This window comes from Clupea harengus, chromosome 1 (genome assembly GCF_900700415.2).
Source record: "Clupea harengus chromosome 1, Ch_v2.0.2, whole genome shotgun sequence".
NCBI lineage: Eukaryota > Metazoa > Chordata > Actinopteri > Clupeiformes > Clupeidae > Clupea > Clupea harengus.
This window is the reverse complement of record NC_045152.1, coordinates 6523392-6545749: the sequence shown is the minus strand read 5'-3', so window position 1 is coordinate 6545749 and position 22358 is coordinate 6523392. Positions and strand designations below refer to the sequence as shown.

The 22358-nt window shown below is 43.9% G+C and overlaps 2 protein-coding genes across 5 annotated transcripts in view; one reads left to right on the top strand and one right to left on the bottom strand.

Annotated features, from left to right (window-relative positions):
• Positions 1–22: 22 nt before the first annotated feature.
• carhsp1 (calcium regulated heat stable protein 1) lies at positions 23–17301 on the top strand. The gene is made up of 4 exons (XM_012827225.3): positions 23–432; positions 13485–13714; positions 14849–14971; positions 16530–17301. Exons 2-4 carry the CDS (start codon positions 13521–13523, stop codon positions 16690–16692), a joined length of 480 nt encoding a protein of 159 aa, XP_012682679.2. The 5' UTR covers positions 23–432; positions 13485–13520; the 3' UTR covers positions 16693–17301.
• A 1237-nt stretch (positions 17302–18538) lies between these two features.
• Positions 18539–22358, bottom strand: part of abat (4-aminobutyrate aminotransferase) — a 28609-nt gene continuing 24789 nt past the window's right edge. For all 4 annotated transcript variants that reach the window (XM_012827221.3, XM_031565814.2, XM_031565815.2 and 1 more), the window contains 3 exons: positions 21583–21729; positions 20277–20388; positions 18539–19726 (listed from right to left, as the gene is read on the bottom strand). In XM_012827221.3, the coding sequence (XP_012682675.1) occupies positions 19605–19726; positions 20277–20388; positions 21583–21729 (381 nt within the window). In that variant the 3' untranslated portion in view covers positions 18539–19604. The remainder of the gene's footprint in view (positions 19727–20276; positions 20389–21582; positions 21730–22358) is intronic.

Genomic DNA, 22358 nt, shown 5'->3' with positions numbered 1-22358 from the left:
TCTAGAATTAGAGTTGATCATATTTGGAGCCTTTTAGTCTGTAGGTTATATACCTATGTTACTTTTTTACATTTATGCTACTGATTGATGTAGAAACCGCTTATTTTCATTTGTTACACTAAACCCATCGATTACATAATCCCCTCACCAAATTGGGATCTCATTTTCCTCTTATTCGGGAGTTTACGGTAATATACCCGTCATGATGTCATGCTTAGATGAAGATAAACACACCCATTGGGATGAGCTCAGGTTCGAGGCAAGCACCTTTTGGTTTATCAGTGCTGAAAACCAAACCGTAAATATTTCGGCCAAGCCTAATTAATAATTCAGTGCGTATTCAGAATACAGATTTACACCCGCTGAACGAAGAGAACCAGTTACGGAACCAGTTGTTACATTTGACAACTCTTTCTCACAGAAGTTTGCAAGGTGAGTGATGCTTGAAGCGAGAGTCATTAAATCCGTAGTATCGCTTTTCAAAGTGAAAGTAAGCAATTAGCCTACATGGAACAAAAGACGTCGGTTACCATAATGTTGTCCGCAGAAGTGAATTATAGTATACAGATGTACAACTTGTGCCTCCCTACGTGAACATTGATTTGTCTAATTGGACGAAAAGCAACAGAGGACTTCAGACTGAACCCCGTTCCCATTACATTTTTCTTTTTTAAACAGCCTTCAGAGACTTTGGATGTAAAATCACAGTCGTCTGTCGAGATAACATTAGGCTAATTTTCAGTGGCCACAGCCATGTTCGTTTTGCCTGGACCTGCGTGAAGGTGTGGTGTTTTTCGAAGACCCCTATAGATTGTATCTGTTCTAGTCAGCAGTGATACATATTTTGCCCTGTCGAGTTAAGTGGAGCTTTTCTGTTTTGAAAGTACATATACACATTAAAAGGTATTAAAATAATGCTTCATTTTAGAGTGCAATGCCCCATTTCGAAGTTGGGATCCATCATATTCCCAACTCCCTCGCTGTTCGTTTAAGAACTCCTGTAGCCTTTTTTAGTTGAAACGTGATACTAGAATAAACATTTCAAGTGTCTTGAAAGCTTTGCCACATTGCAGTAGAACAGGTTTATAGCGCTGTAGGCCAGGCATCACGTATCATGGAGTGTTGTAGTGACAAGAAAGCAGTTGACTGTAGGGTACACCGTATTAGTGTTAATGTGTGTGTTTTGCCATGCTTACTCATTTCTAAATGTCCCCCTTAAGCCTACCTTCATAACAGTGTTGTGTTTTCCTGGATTGAGAATTGAGTTGTCTTCATCCCCATGAGCAAGTCAATATTCTTCAGTGAGAGGGTTTTCGCGCTCATCAGTATTGTTTTTGAGCTGTTATCTTGGTGGAACAGGAAGGCAGATCTGGTGGCAATTGTTCTGATTTTGTGGGGGTGAGAGGTCGGTGTGAGTGACATAGAGACTTGTACCATGACTGTTACAGCAGGGAGAACAATTTACCTTGTCGCATAAAGTTGAGGGCAAACAACAGAGAAACAAATTACCCTAAATGCTTTGGGCTACGTCATCGCCAGTCTAACATCTAGCCAGAGCTGTGTCCTCACATAACTAAAAGAACTGCACAGAATCCCCTTGTCCCTTTTTCCCAATACAATGTGAAAATTACTGAGGGAATGGAATTCCCCGGGCTCTTTGAAAATGAGGTGTCAGGTTACATCGTAAGCGTTACTCAGCTCTGCTATAGGAAGACAAGACCTCTCATTGGGTGGCTGTAGATAGTCTGGGCCTTACCAGCCCCCTACACTTACCCTGAATAGCAACACAGATAAGAAAAGCTTTGGAAATTGCGAACAAGCACTGATAACTGTAGGTGTCTTTTACCTTTGTATAGTTCCCTTGGCAAGTAACAATGCAGTTTGCAGACACACTGCAGTTACTGGAATCAAATATTCGCTGAATTGACTGAAAGATGACTGAAAGATGCGGTGTATAGTTTTGGTTCTTAAAAATGAAAGCACATCTAGACTCATGATGTCTAATCCCGGAGAGGTAATAGAATTACAGTGTTAGTCTTAACTTTTTTCAGTGTTGACTTGTTTCAGCCTGCGTATTAATGCATTTGATTTCATTTTTATGGTCCTGTAAAATGTAAAAGGAACAAAACAAAACAGGGAAAGGAAAAAAAACCACCTGAAGCAACAAGTCAATAAGCTCAGGATGTTCGGTAACATTGGGACTCCCCCCGACTCCCCATTAGCGTTCTGTACATTGGAGCATTTTTCTTTTGTACAGATAGAAACCTACCCCCTACTAGATCTTTAACTGTAACTGGCTCACATAAAACATGTTGCCCGGGGGTTGTGGCGATGCACAATATTCCCCTATCAGGACTGTTGGTCTCATGCCAGATACCAGTGGAGACCTGAACAGTAGTGTCTGAATCGGAGAGAGTGCTGCTTGTTGGAGTAGCAACAGGCCTGACACTGTGCCAGTCACCTTTGATACAGTGTGAGATGGCCATCAGACTATTTCGTAATGTCACAAAAAAAAAATCAAGACTCACTGCATTTTATCTTTTGTCAATTATTTTTTCTGTTTTGGGGCAAAAGCAGCAAGCAGTTCAGCAGTTGTGATGATGTAATGATTGTTTAATATAAGGATTATTTAAACAATAAAGCACAAGGCACCGTTCTCATGAATACATATTGGTCTGGCTGTGAACACTGCTTTAAGTGGGTAGCCTGGGATAGTCATGCCATGGCATGTACTGTGTGCCATGTATCACAACCCTTGAATGCATTATTGCTTGCATAACAGTTGCTGGCACTTAAGTCTATTCAGCACTTCAGGCAAAAGCTATTCAGATTCAGATTCTTCATTCTTGTCTGTGGTTGTCCTCGTGTTTACTGTTTCATTTCTACCCACGCTGGTTCATCCTACAGACACTTTACCTGTGAGTCATTAGCTGTATAATTTAGCCAATTCTAAGCTAGACAGATCGTCTAAATTTCAAAAGATGCAGGTAGTATGAAATCTTTATTTGTTATCAGTAGTATCAGTAGTATCATGTGAGTGGACAGTAATGCTTGAAATGTTCTGGAATCACACCGAGCCATCTGAACAGAGCGTGTTAGCGCGTGTTAGCTAATGTGTGGCAACAAAAGGCAGAGGTTGTTAATTGCACATCTGTTCACCCCTATCCGCACCAAACCAAAAATGCCTGTTAGGGAATTGGGGGTGTGTGTGTGTAAGAACACCTAGAACAATAAGCAGACATGACAAGACAGGGCCATTGTTCTAAGGCTAGAGCTTCTGAAAGAGTGAATATTACAAGGAACCATTTGAAATGTTAATATCAGGGCACACTGTTGCACACTGAAAGCACCTGTGTGAGTGCAAAATATGTGCCCTCTATTCATATCAGCCTTGGCGTACTGTGTCTTCGAGTGCAGTGCTGGAGTGGTGAGTCAGACCTTTTGTTAAAACAGCCAGGGAGAATGTGCACCTTTTTCTTTGACTCAAAGTTAGTATTCACCCAGCTAATACCCATATGCATTGATATCAGCATAGGAAAAAGCTGAAGGCTCTTATTCAGGAGCGGCCTTTTGTTCCTTACCCCGCATATTCACTTTAGGCTGTTCAAACCTAACATACTGGACAAACAATAAATGTCACATTGGAGGAATATTCAAATAACTTTTATTATGGGGAGAGAGCTTTCATCTCTGGTGCTTTTAGATTAGTAATGTTCTCTTTATTTTGTAAGGGTTAAGCTGAGCATCTAAACCTGAACAATCTCATCTGATAGGGTAAAAGATAAGGCTATCAAAGACATCATTCTCCTATTCAAGCAAGATTAGCGCTATGCTAATAGAAGTTCGTGAGGGACACATCAAGGCTACACCGTGGCCCACATACAGGGAGTAGCTGGAGGTCAGGATGGCTTCAAGGCGCTGTGCTTTGCATTGGGTGCAGCAGGGAGCCTAGCAATATTAATGCCCTGCCTTCACTCAGGCTGCTTTGGTAAGCGTGCACACTCACTTGGTGTTCTTTCAGAGACAGACGGTAAATTGTGACAGAAAACTGCCTTCCATTTCATGCCGAATCAGATATCTGATATATAGTTTCCCAATACTACAAAATCAACACTGGATTTTACAGTTTAAGTTGTTTGCAAGCCCTGTTCAGGTTTTTTGGTCAATACAGAATGTTCTTGATTATGCTATTTGAACCAGTGCAATTGTTATACGGCTTAAACTCCTACAGTGTTCGATTATTATTTCTCTTACAAGTTCTGGTGTGTGTGTGTGTGGTTAAGAGGAAATTTCCAGTGCCCTTTTGATTGGGTGTTTCCGCGTGGTGATGACTGAACAGGATTCACTTACCCTGGGCCTTTTGTTCTTGCCGTGGCCTTTTGTCTCTACCTCGCTGCACACTCCCTGTAAGCGATGGGAAAGTTAGCTTTTGTTTTTATGTCTTGTGGCTTGTGTAACCTCGTGAGAATATGTCTGGCATGTGACCTGGACTTCCTATCCACCACCTGTGCGGGTTCTGTGTTTGCTGCTATTCACATAGTGCTGTTCCCTCGCTGCACCACAGATTCAGCCAGCAGCAGGAAGTGTGTGTGACTGTGTGTGTGTGTGTGTGTGTGTGTGTGTGTGTGTGTGTGTGTGTTTGTGTGTGTGTTTGCGTGATGCTAGTCTTTCATATAAGCTGCAATAAATCCTCTTATCGTTAATCACATAATGTATTACACGTCAGGGATACATCATTTAGTTCTGTTTTAATGTCCTGTTAAGACCTGTAGGGCAGGTCTGTGATGGCACCTGTACATGTTTGCATGGTGTCCTGTTAAGACCTGTAGCACAGGTGTGTGATGGCACCTGTTCATGTTCGCATGGTGTGCCACATCCACTGTCAGCAACCTTCAAAAGGAGGAGTCCTTTACCTCAAGTGTGTGAAGTGGTTTCATTGGTAAGGTACTCCTAGTTATATAATACACAAATAGTGTAGAAGAGGTACGGCATTATAACTAGGATCAGGTTATCTTTTTTTCAGGTCTTAAAGGGGTCCAGGGTCACAACACACAGTAGGTCCTAGTGTGCCTAACTTTCAGTTTAGATTTTTTTTCTCCAAAGTCTGGACACAAAATTACAGTAAATAAGTTGCCTAAATGAATGAATAAAGAAGTCTTTTTGAGGACGCAATAAAAAAACAAGAACATTTAATGGAAAACCAGGACCTGGTGGGGAGCCTACCTTCAACACAAACTGGATCATGCTGTTCACTTCTCCGAAATGAAAAAAACATGGAGACTACTGTTTAGAGCAGTTCATGGAAAAGTGGAGTCAGACACACATGTGTTTGACCTGAAAGCTAGTTCTGCAGAAAGGGCCAACTTTCCTCTCTGCCTCAGAGGCCTCCTGACCCTCTGAGGGAACAAAGACTGCATTCATGTTGTTCCTGTAGTCCCCTTGTTAAAAAAAAAAAAAACGTTGACGGCTAGCTTGACTAAGATGTCTCGGCAAGTTTGACGAGCAGCTTCGGTCGTCGCGCATTCTGAACGGTGTGCGTCTGTTTCCGCGGAAGGCGCCTGTTTGGAAATGTCAAAGCCTTCAAGCTGTTGCCCTCCCTATTAGATTGGCCCAATTTCCTGAATAAAGCCCTTCTATTGGAACACCCGCTGGAGGAGGGTAGGAGTCTGCTTGCTTGCTCACCTTATCAAAGTAACCCCCTAATTTGCATCGATTCAACTCTGCATCCTAGTGCAAATGTGACATCAGACAGACTTGGTCGTTTGGAGCCAGAACAGTCTCCGTTCCTTATTTCTGTTGCTGTGTGCTCTTAACCAGTGACATGGTGTCCCTTCCACTTATTCATTTTCAACGACGGAGTGCCTGTTGGTGTGAAAAACGAGTATTTGACCAGTTCATCTACATCTGCAGCAAACTATAGTCGCACGGTTGTCATAGCTGCGTTGTCTAGTTGGTGTTGTCATATTGGTTTGTGGCTGTAGAAGTCCAGGACTTCTGGACGCATCTGGTCCAGTGGTCACTGCCTGTCAGCAATGTGTACACTTATGGAATTACTCTCCTCTATCACGAACTCACTCATTCACAACACAACCCATTTCATCATTCACAACACAACACATTTCATCAGGCACGACACAACACATTTGCATGCATCGTAGATGGACTCTCCTGAGGGGCACCAGTTTCCAAGGAACAGTCCTTGAGCTCAAACAAAAGAGCCTGAAGAGATGATCTGTGCACCCACAGCCTATGGGAGTGCCCCTCTTGTTAACACTGCAATAGCCTGTAATTGCTTTATTATCCTCTTTGCAGCAGTACCACCACCACCCCCTCCCCTTACCCTCCAGCTCTGGAGTGCGAGCAGTAATGCAGGCAGTTGGAGCATAAAACAGGAGAGGGTTGGTAGGAGTTTGAGCAGTAATGCTGGCAGTTGGAGCATAAAACAGGAGAGGGTTGGCAGGAACTTCACTTCCCTTTTTCATCTTCCCTGTTTTTTTTGTTTTTTTTTACAAACCTGGATTCTCACGGTAGCCTGGTTCTCAGAATAACCCGATTCGCGCAGAAACCTTGTTTTCTCACTGTAAGCTGGTTCTCACAGAAACCTGGTTCTCAGAATAACCCAATTCTCACAAAAACCTTGTTTCTCACAGAAACCTGGTTCTCAGAATAACCCGATTCTCACAGAAACCTTGTTTCTCACAGAAACCTGGTTCTCAGAATAACCCGATTCTCACAGAAACCTTGTTTCTCAATGTAACCTGGTTCTTACTATAACCTGATTCTAACAGAAAACAGGTTCTCAGAATAACCCGATTCTCACAGAAACCTTGTTTCTCACTGTAACCTTGTTATGACAGGAGAAACATGCCCTTGATTCAAGTTAATTCCTTAGCCTTTCCAGTCTTTACACTATTTTAACCGGTGTATATGATGTTAAAGGTGCTTTAACAGATCTCACTAGCTAAAATCCCGAGGGCAAGGCTATGGTGGCCCGATAGACAGATATAACACTGATGCGTAGCTGGGGAGCGCTGCCCTGTATCAGTGCTGATGCACATCTATAAAGGAGACAGCCATTCCCCTGATAGTCTCTTCTGCCTGGAGGAAATAGAATTGTTATCGATGGTGTGTGAGTGGGACACATCATGTGATGGGGTCGGGTTTCATTCAGGACATTGTTTCTACGACACACAAACAGGAAGGGTGGTAAACAAGTTTCCTGTCTTTGGGCTGGTGCTGGAGGTCTAATTTTAGAGCCTTTTTCATAGTCATAGTTCAGAGTCATATTTTCATGTTTGTATATCTCTGTGCGCATCAACAGCAGATATCGAATGTTCACGTCCCCTTTGATGTCCTGTTTTCTTTGACATTGCTCGCATTGCTCATTTTTATGGCCTGAATGTGTTCCAGTGAAATCTGTATTGGTGAGTGCGAGCCAGCCATTGCATGTACCACCATTGACCTCCTGTGCGGCACAAAGCCTCTTTGCACACATTGGAGTGGCTGGCATTGTGTTGCAGCATCCCATTGTGCGCAAGGCGAGAATCGGCCTGGCTGGCAGCTCTGCTCGTGTGGGCACGTGTCTGTGTGTCTCTGTGTGTGTGTGTGTGTGTGTGTGTGTGTGTGTGTGTGTCTGTGTCTGTGTGTGCTCGCTTCAGTTTTTACCAGCACTCTGTGGTTAGAGGCTGCGGAGGTGGAAAATTCCACCAATGCCCCGGCTGACCTACCTAAAGAGGCCTGGTCACCTTTCAGAAGAAGCCGCCTGCTGGTCTCGCCCACTGCTCAGGCTAGCTCCAACCTACCTGAAGGAAGCTGAGTAGCGTTGCATTCTGTCCTGTTCAACGTTCCATCGGCTCTCTTTATCTGGACGAGGTGGTTGTTGATGGTAATCGCAGGCACGATAGTGTTTTGGCAATAACCGCCAAATATTTGGTCCCTGCAGTTCCTTAATCACCTGTTTATATCAGAAGGCATGTCCGTTTGAAATTCCTTTAGGAGTTAGGTAGAACAGCCCTTTCCCTTCCTACTGTTCATTCTCCTTTTAAGCGTTGCTTGTTACACACTCACACACCCACACCCATACACCCATACCTTATTTTAGATTTAGTTCTTTCCTGCTGCATGTAACTGAAATGAGTTGTCCGGGCAAGATGACCGTTTGTTTCTCCGGTAGAAGCATGTGGGTGCCCTCTGTTTGCCATTCATGCATGCGGTCTGTCTTGCCACGCTCATGGAAATCTCCTCCCATGGTATTCATTCATTGATCACAATTCTGCTGAAGAGAGACCTTATTGCTCAGGTTTGTCGCCATGGTCAGGATTGTATGTGGTGCTCCGACTGGAACCCATGATTCTGTTCTGCCAGTGAATGAGTCCAGGTAGGTCAGTTGTTGTGAGTCATGGGAGCATATCAATACCAGGAATGCTGCCATTCGGATTATTTAGTTCATTTTGTAAGGTGTCTATGTAGGTACATAGATAATAATCCGTCCATTGTGTTTGATTTCAATCAGTAACTTGCGTATAGTTTCATCCGGGACCTACGTAAGACTTCAGCCCACTGTAAAATGTAACCTGATGCAACTTTAACCATGCCCCCTGAACTTGGACAATAGCCACGTCTTCCCAGATGTGACCTCTCTCTCCACTGGCGTTGCCAGGCATACACCTCTCTCACCTGCGGCATCGCCTGGAGCACCGTCTCGTTCGTCCACCTCCAAGGGTGTAGACTAGGGCTGTCAAAATTGCTCAAAAATGACGTTCGAATATTCCATTTAAAAAAACTAATATATTCGAACATATTCGAATATCTGTTTGCGCATTAGGCACATCAATAACAGGACAAATTAATACAACGAGACATAACTACTTGTATAGGTAATTTATTTAAGTTAAAACATATTTAACAACATATTACCTACACGCATTTGATCATGTTAGGTGCTGTTATACCAGTGTTTCTCAAACTTTTTCAGACCAAGGACCACTTAGCCAATAAAAAAAACTAGAGGGACGGAGCTACACACTGGAGCTCAGGCAGGGACTTCGTCGAGGTTAAAGAAATAGAAATGTTGGATCACAAGTTCCTACATTTTTTTTCTTTTTCTAAATATCTCTGTCTGGCTATAGTGGTATGGTCTGTGGTTGATGGCGATCGTAGTTGAGTATGCGGCACTGCTCGAAGTTGTCCACTGTTTGTCGCTTTTCTTTTTGCCAGCCAGCTACCTATTGTAGTCACGTGACTGAAAACACGAGCCCCCCAAAGAATGTGTGGTTACGCCCTTGGTACAGGGGGACACGTCCCCCCTGGATCTCTATGCTCACAACGGAAGAGAACAGACAAGCTCTCACGTTTGTCTCAGATCTTTCGTTAGGCAAACACAGACCGCTAACGTAGACGAAGTACAAGAGACCTGCTAGCTAACCCTGCAACGGGACAAAGCACGACAACACAAGGCAAACTGCAACGTTCCGAGCGATCAAATCCTCCAAACTAAACTGCAGTGAACCAAAGACACCACAGCAAGGAAAACTTTCTCCATCTACGGACATCTTCATCTCTTCTCTGCCGTTTCAACATCGGATTCGCCAACACGACTCTTTTATCCAAAAGACTGGTAAATTTGATATTAACTGGGCATTTAGCTATCGTAGCTTACTCACAACCTGGCTAAGCTTAAGACTGTTTTTACATATGTCATTGTTGATGTGTTTCATCTGTTTTGTTTACCGAACGTAACTGTTATATATTTTCATGCTTCGCCACACCATCTAAGGGTTATCGTTAGAATTGCATATCAGACACACAGGGTCTTGCATGCATCACTAACCATTTCCCTCTTCTAACATGGCACCGTAACCACACACGATAACACATGGGCCTTCACATAGCCACACACGCAAAGGGAATAGTCGAACTTCGCGCTGCACATAGGCTCGTCCTTGTCCCCATCACATGTATGTTCACGAACGTGCACACACATGCACGCGGAACTGCCGTGATCGGACAAAGGAACACACGCACATTCCTTCTGGCGCGCTCCTAACAGCGCAATCTCGAGCCCACAAGCTCTCTCACACACACACTCCCTCTCTCTTACACATCCCCACACTCCTTCAATTCATTAGGTAGTTACATTTAGCTAGATTACATATTGTGTGTTATTTCTTATCATTGTGTAAATAAATACTTTGATTATATACGCTGGTTTATTTAATGTTACACAAGAATGAACGTTGCCCACCTCTTCTATTCAGAATTCTAATGACCTTCAACCTTGCTATTAATAAGGTAACTTTGGTTGTAGTTATGCATTTACTTATTAATCAGAGTTCCAAACTGATAGTTTAATATATTTTATGAGACTGATATATTTAATGAGACTGATTTGTGGATTATCTTTAGTTTGACCACCGTGGAGGACACTACATCTACATAGTCTGGTACTCCCATGTGAGGCTGGTACCAATTTCACCTACATCTATATGTTTTCTATATATGTTTTTCTAGTCTGGCCTAGTTACAGAATGTTCTGCCCATGAACTCGCTATCGCTCGGTCGATACGTTAAAGCCTCAGTTTGATATTTCCCGGCATGACCTCACTCTTGGTTAGTAAGTAGTTGTTATTATTAGACAAATAAAAATGTATTTATCATCCGTTACTCTTTTTTAAACAACATTTGAAAACAAAATGATTATTATCAGAATATATATAAAATATAATTATGCCCCTATGGCTATCACAATAATAATAATAATAATAATAATAATACATCACATTTATATAGCGCTTTTCAAAGTTCTCAATTAAAGGATTTCCTTTGGGATATACGAGCCAACAGAATAGGCTGGGGGGCCTAAATGTAGAGCCCAGTGAAGCCCATCCTTGCATTCTAACTGGAGACACAATGAGGGAGCCAGTGTAACTGGAGTAGGCTTTCTGAAAGGCCTGCTGGTCTCAACACAGCTTGTGATGCCGGGATTGGAGCTCTTTTTTTCCTGCTAGGACACCACAACACTATAATTGGAGTCAGTGATGTAACAGCATTGAAGGTGGGAGAAGGGGCAGTGCTTGTCCGGGGGGAAGACTCTGGAATGTTGTTGTCATGACACAGGCGAGCCACGAGTGTTCCAAAGAAAGTCATGTGCCGCAGTACATGTTCTCAGTGTGTTGTTGTTTGATGTCCAAAGAAAAACAGGAAACGACAACAAGAATGGAATCAGTTCTTTGTCAGACTGCAGTGCTTCAAACAGGACTGACACGCACTTTAAAATGAAAGAGCTCTTTCAGTCAAGAACAGTAGATATCAGTGGTTTGAGCTCTGCTGGTTCAGTCATTGTATACAGTATTGTGGTTTTTTTTCTGTCTTGAGTTTTCTCTCTGTGTGTGCGTGTGCTTGTGTGTGTGTTCATCTGAACCTGAACGACATTTCTGAGATGGAGAGGAACCAAACAAATATATGCATAGTCTCCTCCTGATGTCATTACCTCCAGGTTGTGACCCTTCCTCCCAGGCCAATGGTCCCGAGACCTTCTTTAATGTTTACATCTCCCACTCACCCCAGAACACAAACAACATTGTGCAGAGTTGCTCTTCACTTCATGCCTGCAGCTGGAACTGGACCAACGCACTGGTGTCTGTGTGTGTGTGTGTGTGTGTGTGTGTGTGTGTGTGTGTGTGTGTGTGTGTGTGTGTGTGTGTGTGTGTGTGTGTGTGTGTGTGTGTGTGTGTGTGTGTGTGTGTGTGTGTGTGTGTGTGTGTGTGTGTGTGTGTGTGTGTGTGTGTGTGTCAGCGTCAGCGAGTAAGTAAGGGTTCTTCCAGGAAATGAGATATGCCAGTGAGCGTTAACAGTGGCTGATTATCGCCAGCCAGTGAGCGTTAACAGTGGCTGATTATCGCCAGCAGGATCAACATGGAGAGATTGCATTACAGGAGGAAATGGGAGTTCTACATTGGCACCTTCACAGGGACGCCTCGCCTGCTGTAGGGTGCAGGCAGTTGTGTGTGTGTGTGGGTGGGACGCCTCGCCTGCTGTAGGGGGCAGGCAGTGGTGTGTTTGTGTGTGTGTGTGTGTAGGGTGCAGGCAGTGGGACGCCTCGCCTGCTGTAGGGTGCAGGCAGTGGTTGATGAGGTCACATGGAATCCTCATGGAGGGGGTGTTTCAACCAGACAAACTCGTACATGAAAACGTCATCTGCTCTCTACTGCCAGATCATTGGTTGAAAGTGAGGCCAATGAGCCACGTAAAACATTTGACGCCAGTGAGCCACGTAATTTGCACTCCATACTTATGGGAAATGTGATTTTTGTGTGTGTGTGTGTGTGTGTGTGTGTGTGTGTGTGTGTGTGTGTGTGTGTGTGTGTGTGTGTGTGTGTGTGTGACTGATTAGCCACTTAATTTGCCATAGAACTGCACTGGACATGGCTTTTCTCTGTGTGTGTGTCTGACTGATAAGCCACTTAATTTGCCGTAGAACTGCACTGGACATGGCTTTTCTCTCTCTCTCTGTGTGTGTGTGTGTGTGTGTGTGTGTCTGACTGATAAGCCACTTCATTTGCCATAGAACTGCACTGGACATGGCTTCTTTGTGTCACAGCAAGAAGTGTCCCCAGACCCAGGGTTGATGTGAAACATCATCAGACATCCACAGCTCCCTGAGGAGGTTGGGCTGTAGCTGTTACAGTCTACTGAGAAGATCACATTTCTCAAAGAATAAATTCAATTCTCAATGCACTTTTCTCCCATTGCTAGTTCAAACCAAACACACATGCTGACACAAGTTATCGTCTCAAGTCGGGCCAAGTGTTGCCAAGACTAGCCCATGTGTCTGATGCATGCCAAAGTAATTGCCACATTGCCAGTAAGCCATTAGCAGTGTCAGCAATCCTTTGCTGGTTCGGAGGACATATTCCAAGTGCCATTGTTTGACTTTGCCTGTGACATTGTGAATGCCTAGAATGACTTAGAGGGGCGCTGCTGTCTCTTCGTCTCTGTAAATCCAAGTAGCCAGTAATATGATCTATAGTAATAATTAATAATAATAATGCATTTTAAGTAACGCACTCTTCATTCAAAAGAATCTCAGAGTGCCATGATTAGTAAGGGTTTTTATTTTTTGCAGTAATACATTTTCACATTTTCACCTTCATACAAATCACAAAATGTAAAATTCAAAATGCCTCATATCCCTTGCAATATTAAACACTACTTTCAAAACTAAACTTTCATAGGATAAGATGTTTGTGTAAACCAGGTCTCCATCAAAAGCACATTTATTTTGTATTGTATAACCCATAAAAGCAACATTATGAAAAAATATGATGGAAAGCAAATCAAACAAAGCAAAGCAGAACATGTTTTTCTAGTTCTAGTGGCTGTCCATGACATTGACATTTGAATACAGTAATAAGGGGCAGCTGCATAATGCACTTTTGGGATGAACGGAGAGGTGATTTGGGTTTGTTTCATCTCTGTCTCCCCAGGGTCCAGTGGCTGCTCGTGTCTAAAAGGAGGACGTCATGTCCACAGACGCCACATCTCGGGGGGCGCGCTCCACCACTCCTCCCCTGGACGCGCGCTCCCCCAACTCTCCGGTGTCCCCCAGCTCCCTGCGCCTGCCCCCGTGTCGCCATAGAGACCGTTCCACCTCCCCCATGAGGGGCTTCCTGGTCCCCAGTCCAGTGCCCACACGCCGCACCCGCACCTGCTCCGCGTGAGTGCTCTTCCTCCTTCTTTCTCTCTTTCGCTCGCTCTCTCTCCCTCCTACTCCCCGTCTCTCTCCCTCTCTCTCTCTCTCTCTCTCTCCCCCTCCCACTCCCCGTCTCTCTCCCTCTCTCTCCCTCTACCCCTTGCACAACCTCTTCTCCCTGTTTCTCGTTCTGAGCTTCCGTTTGTCTGTATGTACAGTATGTATGCTACTACCACTAGTGATTTCCAGGCATAGTTTCATCTCCATTTTGTTTTCAACGATGCTAGATAGTGCTACACACACTCTCACTCTCACTCACTCTCTCTGTCTCTCTCAGTACTATGAAACAACCATCCCTCTCTTCACGAGGTCTGTTTTCAACCTTGAACCTGAGGGCCAAAATCAATATAACAGCTATGATATTTACTATTCTGCCCTAATGGAGTCTTTCCTGTCTCCACTCCTCCCAAAGGAGAGACACATGGGGACAGGGTCATATTATTGTCAACTGGTAATGGGCCTACCTCATGCCCAAACACACTCTCAAAGGATTATTATTTTAAAAATGGAAGGTATGATCTGATAAAGAAAATATCCATCACAGTATAAAGGTATACAACACAGCTATTTGCACATTAGCACTAGAACAAACAAATCACTGTGAAAAACTCCAATTGTCTACACTCCCGATGAACTTTGGCACACACACTCGACCACATACACGCTGCATACATAGCCCACACTTGATTAGAGTTCACACTTTGAGGATCGACATAATACCTCCCCTCCCCCTCAACAAACACACACACACACACACACACACACACACACACACACACACACACACACACACACACACACACACTCCACTTCCCCACTGTTTAGTCTGCATTGTTCAAAGGCTGTTTTCTCTGGACTGTTCCTCTGAGTGAGGCTCTTTGTTTGTGAAGACTCCGCATTCCCAGCCACCATTATCTCAGCTTGGCCAAGGCTCACTGTTTACCCAGTGATCACTGATCTGAAACGCCAGCCCGGTCAACAAGTGCATCCTCACACGAGCATCCCACATTCTAACACCAGGCCTGGCCTCTCCTCTTCTCCTCTGTGTCCTCCTCCTTCTCCTCCTCCTCCTCCTCCTCTCTTTCTTCCTCATTACAGCCAAGCCCGTGCTGCTGAGGGACCCATGTTCAGCGGAGTCTGCAAGTGCTTCTCACGATCCAAAGGCCATGGCTTCATCACGCCAGCTGACGGAGGCTCTGACATCTTTGTGCACATCTCTGAGTAAGCGGGATGGAGAGGGGATGGGTGCCAAAAAAAGTTTTGGGTGAAAGGCTCAAAGGAACCTTAGGCTTACGTAAGAAGTTACGTTAGCGACAGGGCGGGCGTGTGAGAAGCTTAAAGGGAAACTTTGGGATTTTCCCTTTAATGCACCCCAGGGAATTAAACCTCCATTTCTGGCTTGCAGTTTCATTGCTTTAATTCATGCTGTGTTTAATATTCTCAGTAGAACCAGTCTCCAATCGTGAACTATGTGCAATTTCAGTACTAGTATATTTCAAATGTAGACCTTACTATGAGAACCTTGAAGGAGGGGCCAATGTAAGACTTGTAAGACTTCTGTCTTTATGGCCTAAAAGCAATAAGTTGAGACTGACTATGAAAATGACTGGATATAACAAATGACTGCACCACAGTCACTTCCATGCCCAGCAACAGCTACTGTGCCTGGATCACAGTAATCAGTAATCATATTTGTGGCCCAATGACATTTTGTTGGTACTCGAACAAGAAATCAATCAAGTAATCAAGCCTCACATTGGAGTCATTCCTCCAGCAACTGCGATGGTCACTTGGCGTCACGGCAATCACAAACACATCCGTGCGTAGGTGCCGATGAGCTCAGGAAGTGAGATGACCAGCTGTGCTCTGAGGACATGCAGGGGATTTAGACTCATGTTTGTGACATGAAGGCACCGGGCCTTGGGTTGAGTGGGTGGATAAGATGGCGGCGTGTTAAAGTGACGTGACCCACGCTGTCTACTAATGAAGATTCTGGGCATGCCGGGTGAACGGGGGTCGTGTGGTCTAATCTTTGAATGGCTTCTCGTCAGGAATTGATTGTTAATGTTGGAGGCTCTTACAAGGAGGAGTGCGTGCTCCCTTAACGAGGGCTGCACAGGTTTGGATGTGGGAGATGCTGAATGTGTGTGTGTCTGAATGTGTGTGTGGCTGAAGAGGAATGGCTTTGTTGAAGTGGATCCTTCAGCACAGTCATGAGTCTTTGAGTCAGTGGGTCGGAATGGGTAAAGTGTGTGTGTGTGTGTGTGTGTGTGTGTGTGTGTGTGTGTGTGTGTGGGCGGGAGCTGCTTATCTCTCCCAGTGAATGCAGTTGATTACAGATGTGAGTGAGTGCATGTCCTGATGCTCTATGTGATGGGGATCAGAAGGCCCCTATAGCAGAGAGAGAAGCACACCAGAAGTGACATCATTCATTAAGAGATGGGGATTATGTGAATTGGTTATTTTGCTCTCAATGTCTGTTTTGGATTTGTTTTCGTTATAATTTGCTGTACTGGATAGAACAAGGGCACTACATTTCACACTCATATAAAAGTGAGGAAATAGTTTCCCAGTATTTTCAGTGCCTTTCTGATTCCATTGTATTTGAGTTTAGCCAAGGTGCGAGGATGGCCTCGGGTTTAGTCTTATTATATTTCACTATTGCAGTCGCATTCTGTCTACCATGTTGTTGTTTTTTTAAAATGGTGGTGGGAAGAACTCTCCAATTCCCTTGTAAGAGTGAAGATTAACCGTCTTGCACCCTCCTCTCTTCCCCCAGCATCGAGGGCGAGTACGTCCCAGGGGAGGGAGATGAGGTCAGCTACAAGATATGCTGCATCCCCCCCAAACTCGATAAGGTCCAGGCCGTAGAAGTGACCATCACGCACCTGGCTCCCGGCACCAAGCACGAGACCTGGTCTGGAACCGTGGTGGACAAATGAGGACGCCCTCTGGTGGTGGAGGGGAGGAAGCATACTTGAACTGCCATGCTGTGTTGAAGTGGTCCAGGATTGGAAATCAGAGTGGTTTGGGGATGATTTTCTGTTGTTATTGTTGTATTGTTTATTTTGACCCCATAGAAAAGGGAACACAAAGGATTGGTTCAAAGATAGGTGGTGGTGTTATGTTTCAGATGTAAGTATATTACCTTGACAAAATGCAAAATGCAAAAAAAAAAAAGCTTTTGTCTTTTGACATGTGTCCTCCCTTGTTTAGCATCAACATTGTCATCACTATTACATTTGTAATGTTACTGAAACAAGCTTGCTTGTCAGCTCTGACGTTGTGATGGGTGCTTCGTGATGTGTGATTTCGGTTTCCAAAGAGGTTGCCCAGGTTGTATTGTGGGAATGAGGTGTTCTTGAGATATTGACTGAAACCGCAAAAGCCTTAAACTCAGATCTAGCACACAGATCCAGCTTTAGATTGATATAGCAGTGGACTTGTTTTGAATTATTTTTCAAGGATGGAAGAAATATTTACAAGTAATGCCTGAAATGTATAATAATTGCATTAGTGAAGTGTGATAATATAGCATCTTTAAAAAGCTTGCTTTGTGTGTTTTCGTGTACTCTTTTTAGTCCATGTCAGTTTCATTGGTATGGTTTGACCAGACAGTTCAAACATCGTCACAAAAATAAACCAAAATTCAAGTCGAATTATTCCAAATTTCATAAAGATTTATTCCTTTTTAAGAGAACATACAGACGTTCTTAGACGACAATAATTGGAACTATCAAATAATTACATCAATAATTGATTTTTTTTAAGTTCACATAACAGTGTTAACAAACATAGCAATGCTGTTCTTCATCTTTATTAATCTGTTAACAAGTAAATCACAAATCTCTATACAATACAGATTCTTCTTATTTATTAGACATTAAGAGACAGGCACACCTAGATGGCAGCGGCGTACTCCGGGATGGAGATCTACTTCAGAGTTAGCTGCTAGCTGGTCAGTCCTTAGCCTACACACTGGAATATCCACCACTCTGACTCCCATAGGCTAAAGCGACATTAACAGAGTATTCCACCCACCCACAACATTTACAAAACATTTAAGGAGGCATTCAAGATAAAGATACCACATGGCTACCTTGCACTGCACGTTGGCACGGAGACTTACTGTAAGCTCCTCATGAGAATATGCAGTGACGAATGCTCACTAAAGACTGTCCAGGACCATGTGCTGTGCGGTACACTGTACATACACATATACTGGGTATATTTTTCATCTTATTCTAGAACAAAAGTGCACCTTGCAGGGGATGCATAAGTGTTTGTACACATTGGTATGAGTATAGGGTTAGTTCAGAAATGGGGATTGTTATGGGTTTTGTTAAATTAAAGGACATTAATTAAAGGACATTAATTAAAGGACAGTATGCAGAGTGGAATGGGGGGGGGGGGGGGTTTACAGATTATTCTGTTCATACTTTATAAGCATTTGTCCAATCACAATTTCAGCAGTCTTGCCACAACATGCTAAATCACTACTTCTTTAAGTAAACCAGTGCTATTGCAATACCGAATGCTCAAAAGAACCAAAACAATCCAGCTCTTAGCTTTCAAAAACAGGAGAATCACCCCACTGTAATACTTCCTCCCATTACCCAGTGCACTGCCTATCCCCTGGGACACTCCGAGGCTGAGTGTGTCCACGTTACCTGGGAAATCACAAGAATTTTCTCAAGAGGGGACCATGTTCACCTCTGTGCCAAGCTAAGCAGAAACAGGACATATGGTTGCCATGTTGATTTTAGGGGTTTCTAAGCACTGTAAAAACTCGTTGCGTGTGTACGGAGCAGGAGGAAGGGCTGATGCCTGGTTACACGCGTCGCTCATTGCAAGCGAAACCCGAGGCGAAGGCGAATTCCTCCTCTGGGAGCCTGTCTGTCAGTGCAGTAAGTGTCGTGTGCAAAGAATGCCTGAACAAGAGCGGCTGGCCAGTAGCCTCTGTCCCAAAACGAAGAGCTCTGCATATCATTAAATAAGCATGAAGAAAGAGTCATCACAAATAGGGAGATATCAATTCATGTGCTTGTCATTACGGCAATTCCTTAAAATAGAATTTTTGAAAACCAACTCATAATTTGACTTAGAAATCATGGTATTAACTAGGTTTTCTTGCTTGATACCTTAAGTTTAAAAAAGACCTCGCACTTCCACATGGAGCTTAACCGCATGGCTAACATATTGCTAGGTATGGTTTGTCAGAAGCTACATAGCTCCTCTGGATATGATGCAACATATGCAAGGCCTTCTCAGTGATGCCCAGAGAATGGCATAAGAGAAAAAGGCAGAACAAATAAACAAACACACAAATAATACCACTTCGCAAATAATCATCTAGCCAACTGTGCCTTAGCTTAACCTTGCACCGGAATGTTCTATGGACTCCAACTTAAGCAGCAATGCTGTTACTCTATTGCTGTAATTTACAGTTTTATGACCCGATAGTTGGCAAAATAACAGAAGAAGATATCCAAAATATACATCTTGTGCGGTTTTGACCCAGAAGGATAGGAGTTTTGGGTGACATTATCCACCAAAAAAATGCTCCTTGTATTTGTGCGGATCTGGGAGTTAAGAAGAAGAAATATTGGACGTATACCGCATACCTCCCACAGAGGAGAGTGTCAGAGGAAGGAAAGGAAAGATGAAGAGGACAAAAAAAAAAAAGAAGATATTAAGCATATGAGATAAAACGTGTAAAAGAATGGGTTTGGTTGGGATGGTTTGTGGTGGTGTGACGAGCCCCATCCTGTGGGCTTGGACCTCTGTGGTTCTGTGGGCCCCTCAGGACTGACTGCCCCCCCTAACCCCCCCACACACACACACACCACACCCCTTATTTGTGCTCCAGCAGCACGTCGTTGAAGACGTTGAGGAACATGTGCACGTGGTGCTCCTTGAAGACCAGCGCCGGACGGAAACGGATCGACCGGTCACCGCAGCCGCCCAGAAGAATACCTGCGAGGGAGGAGAGATAGGATGGAAGAAGACCAGAGGAGGAAAAGGAAAGACGGAAAAGGAGGTTAACCAGCTGGCAGGCCCCTGGTCAGTCAACTGAAGGGTCTTTGAAGGTTTGTTGTGTTATTCTGGCCAAAAGTGCCTGAAGATGTAATTTAGCAAAAAAGAGATTTTTTTTTATTTTTTAAATTAACTAAATTTGCGGCGGGAATTCTCTAAAATTGGGGTTCAAATTTAGGTGATTTTGAATTAGTCAATTGCAAATAATGCAGAAATTCCTTGACATTTCTTGTTTGCGGAAATATTGTGGCAATAAGAGAAAATTGCAACCAACAATTGCAATAGCGAAAAATCCTTGAATTTGCATGAATTTGTGAAAACGCAAGATCGGAAAATCCTGGAGGGACTGATTGATGAACAGAGAGCATAACAACCCGATTCAACTTGAGGAAAATGTACCCATTGAGTCATGTTCGGCAGGTTTATGACCTCATCAGCAGTGATGTCAGTGGTGCAGTGTTACTGAGGCTGCAGAGGCGCCTGCGCTCACCCTTGTTCCTGGCACTCAGGATCATGCTGTTGCGAGTGGCGTCGTCTTTGATGTCGATGGCACAGAAGGTGCCCTGGCCTCGAGCCCTGCTTAAGAGGCCTGGATACTGGGCCTGCAAGGAGAGGACTTAGGTTTAGAGACCTGTCTATGTGCCCATATACTGTAGCTAGCAGACACACACACACACACACACGCTCACAGCTGTGCACATACACACAGGGACGCACAGATCCATTGCAACACTCACATGCCCACACACACTGAAATAGAGTGTACAAATCTGCCACACACACACACACACACACACACACACACACACACACACACACACACACACACACACACACACACACACACACACACACACACACACACACACACACACACACACACACACCTCTGTTGAAATCCCATCTCTATGTAACACACTGCCCCACAGAGATTCAGCTGAGATATCACAGCAGAGAGTAGCCTGGTAGCCCGAGGTAACAAGCTCAGGTGCTCCAAGGCCCAGTCTGGTGCGCTACATGACCAGGCTCATGAGTGGATCACAATAACACCGCCGCTGTGAAGCAGCTGCAGCAGCAGCCCTGCGGAGCACTGGAAGGGGGGGGGGGGGGCTTTAGATCTGCCCGAGCTTATCCAGACACACAATCCAAACCCCCCTGATCCCCCCCCCCCCTAGCCCCCCCATAGCTGGCACTGCTGGAGGCTATAGAGGAAGACTCTGGTGTAAGTAGGTCACTGACTCATAGGTGGTGTGGTTTGCTTAGAGAGTGAAAATTGCTTTCTGTGGGGACATCATTAAATACACTAAGCATTGATTAAATGGATATCGCTGCATTTGTTAAGTGTGAAAACATCTTAAATATATTTATGTCATCAGTACTATTTGTCATACGTTTCATTTTTGAGTGAATTAAAAACCTGTCATGACTATGCTATTGATTAATTAGTTCTAGCTCCTGACAAAAAAAATACTATTGATCAAATTGTTATTGCTGATGCAGAAAACTATGGAGGATTTAGTTTTTCCCTATACCTGGAATTTCCATATTGGCAAAGTTTCTTTTTATTCTCTAAACATAAAATTTCCCTCCATGCAGTGTTTTATCTGCAAATGCACGCATCAAGGGGAGATCCTAATTTGTATCATCTTTCAAAATTGTATCTATTTATATCTGCAGTTTTTGTACTAAGATTCTAAGTGACATCATAGCCTTTCTTATCATAGTCTCACACCGACTTGACTGATGGCAGCATGAGGGGCTCTATGACTAATGACTGTGACTCATAAGACGCATACCTGCAGCGCATACAGCCCCTGGAGTAGGGTCTTCCCCGAGCGTGTCACCTCCTCCAGAAGGTTCTCTTGCCGGATCACGTTGAGAACCTCGGCCAGGAACAGGTTCTTGGAGGGGTCTCCCATCCACGTGTTGAAGATTCTGTATGCCTTTTTGGTGCGAGACAACAAACAGAACCACAGTGAGGAAAACCTGAATGAGAAACCCCCTCTGCATTCACTGAGCAGCCCCTTGGACTCCCCCTTTGTTGTCCGGTTAGATAACCCATCCTATGACAGATTACATAAAGAAGGGAATGCACAGACCATTAGCTAACACTAGATGGCGATAGAGTCCACCAGAAAAGAAAAATGTCCTGCTGCCACTTCTTGTATAATGCATGGTACATAACTCACAACCCTGCGCCAAAGATGACGAACGCCCAGGTCATAACATTACAAGTTTTTAAAATGATCAAACACCACAAATTGCTCTAACGACCTCAAACTGAGGGCATGCATGGAAGGGATATTATTTCCCCCCACGCATCATCATCATCATCATCATTGTTTATTCAGTGAGAATTGACTGAGCACAGGGCTCTTTTGCAGCAATACCCTGATTGAGGCTACATAATACATACAACAATAAATAAACAAACCATAACAAAACAGAAAAAAACACATTAAACAACTCAGAAATTAAGTATAAAAAAAAAATAACATAAAGTAAAAAGAATTAAATCAGAGAATCATTTAAAACAACAGCATTGAGGCACATCCTTAGCATCTAAAAGGCT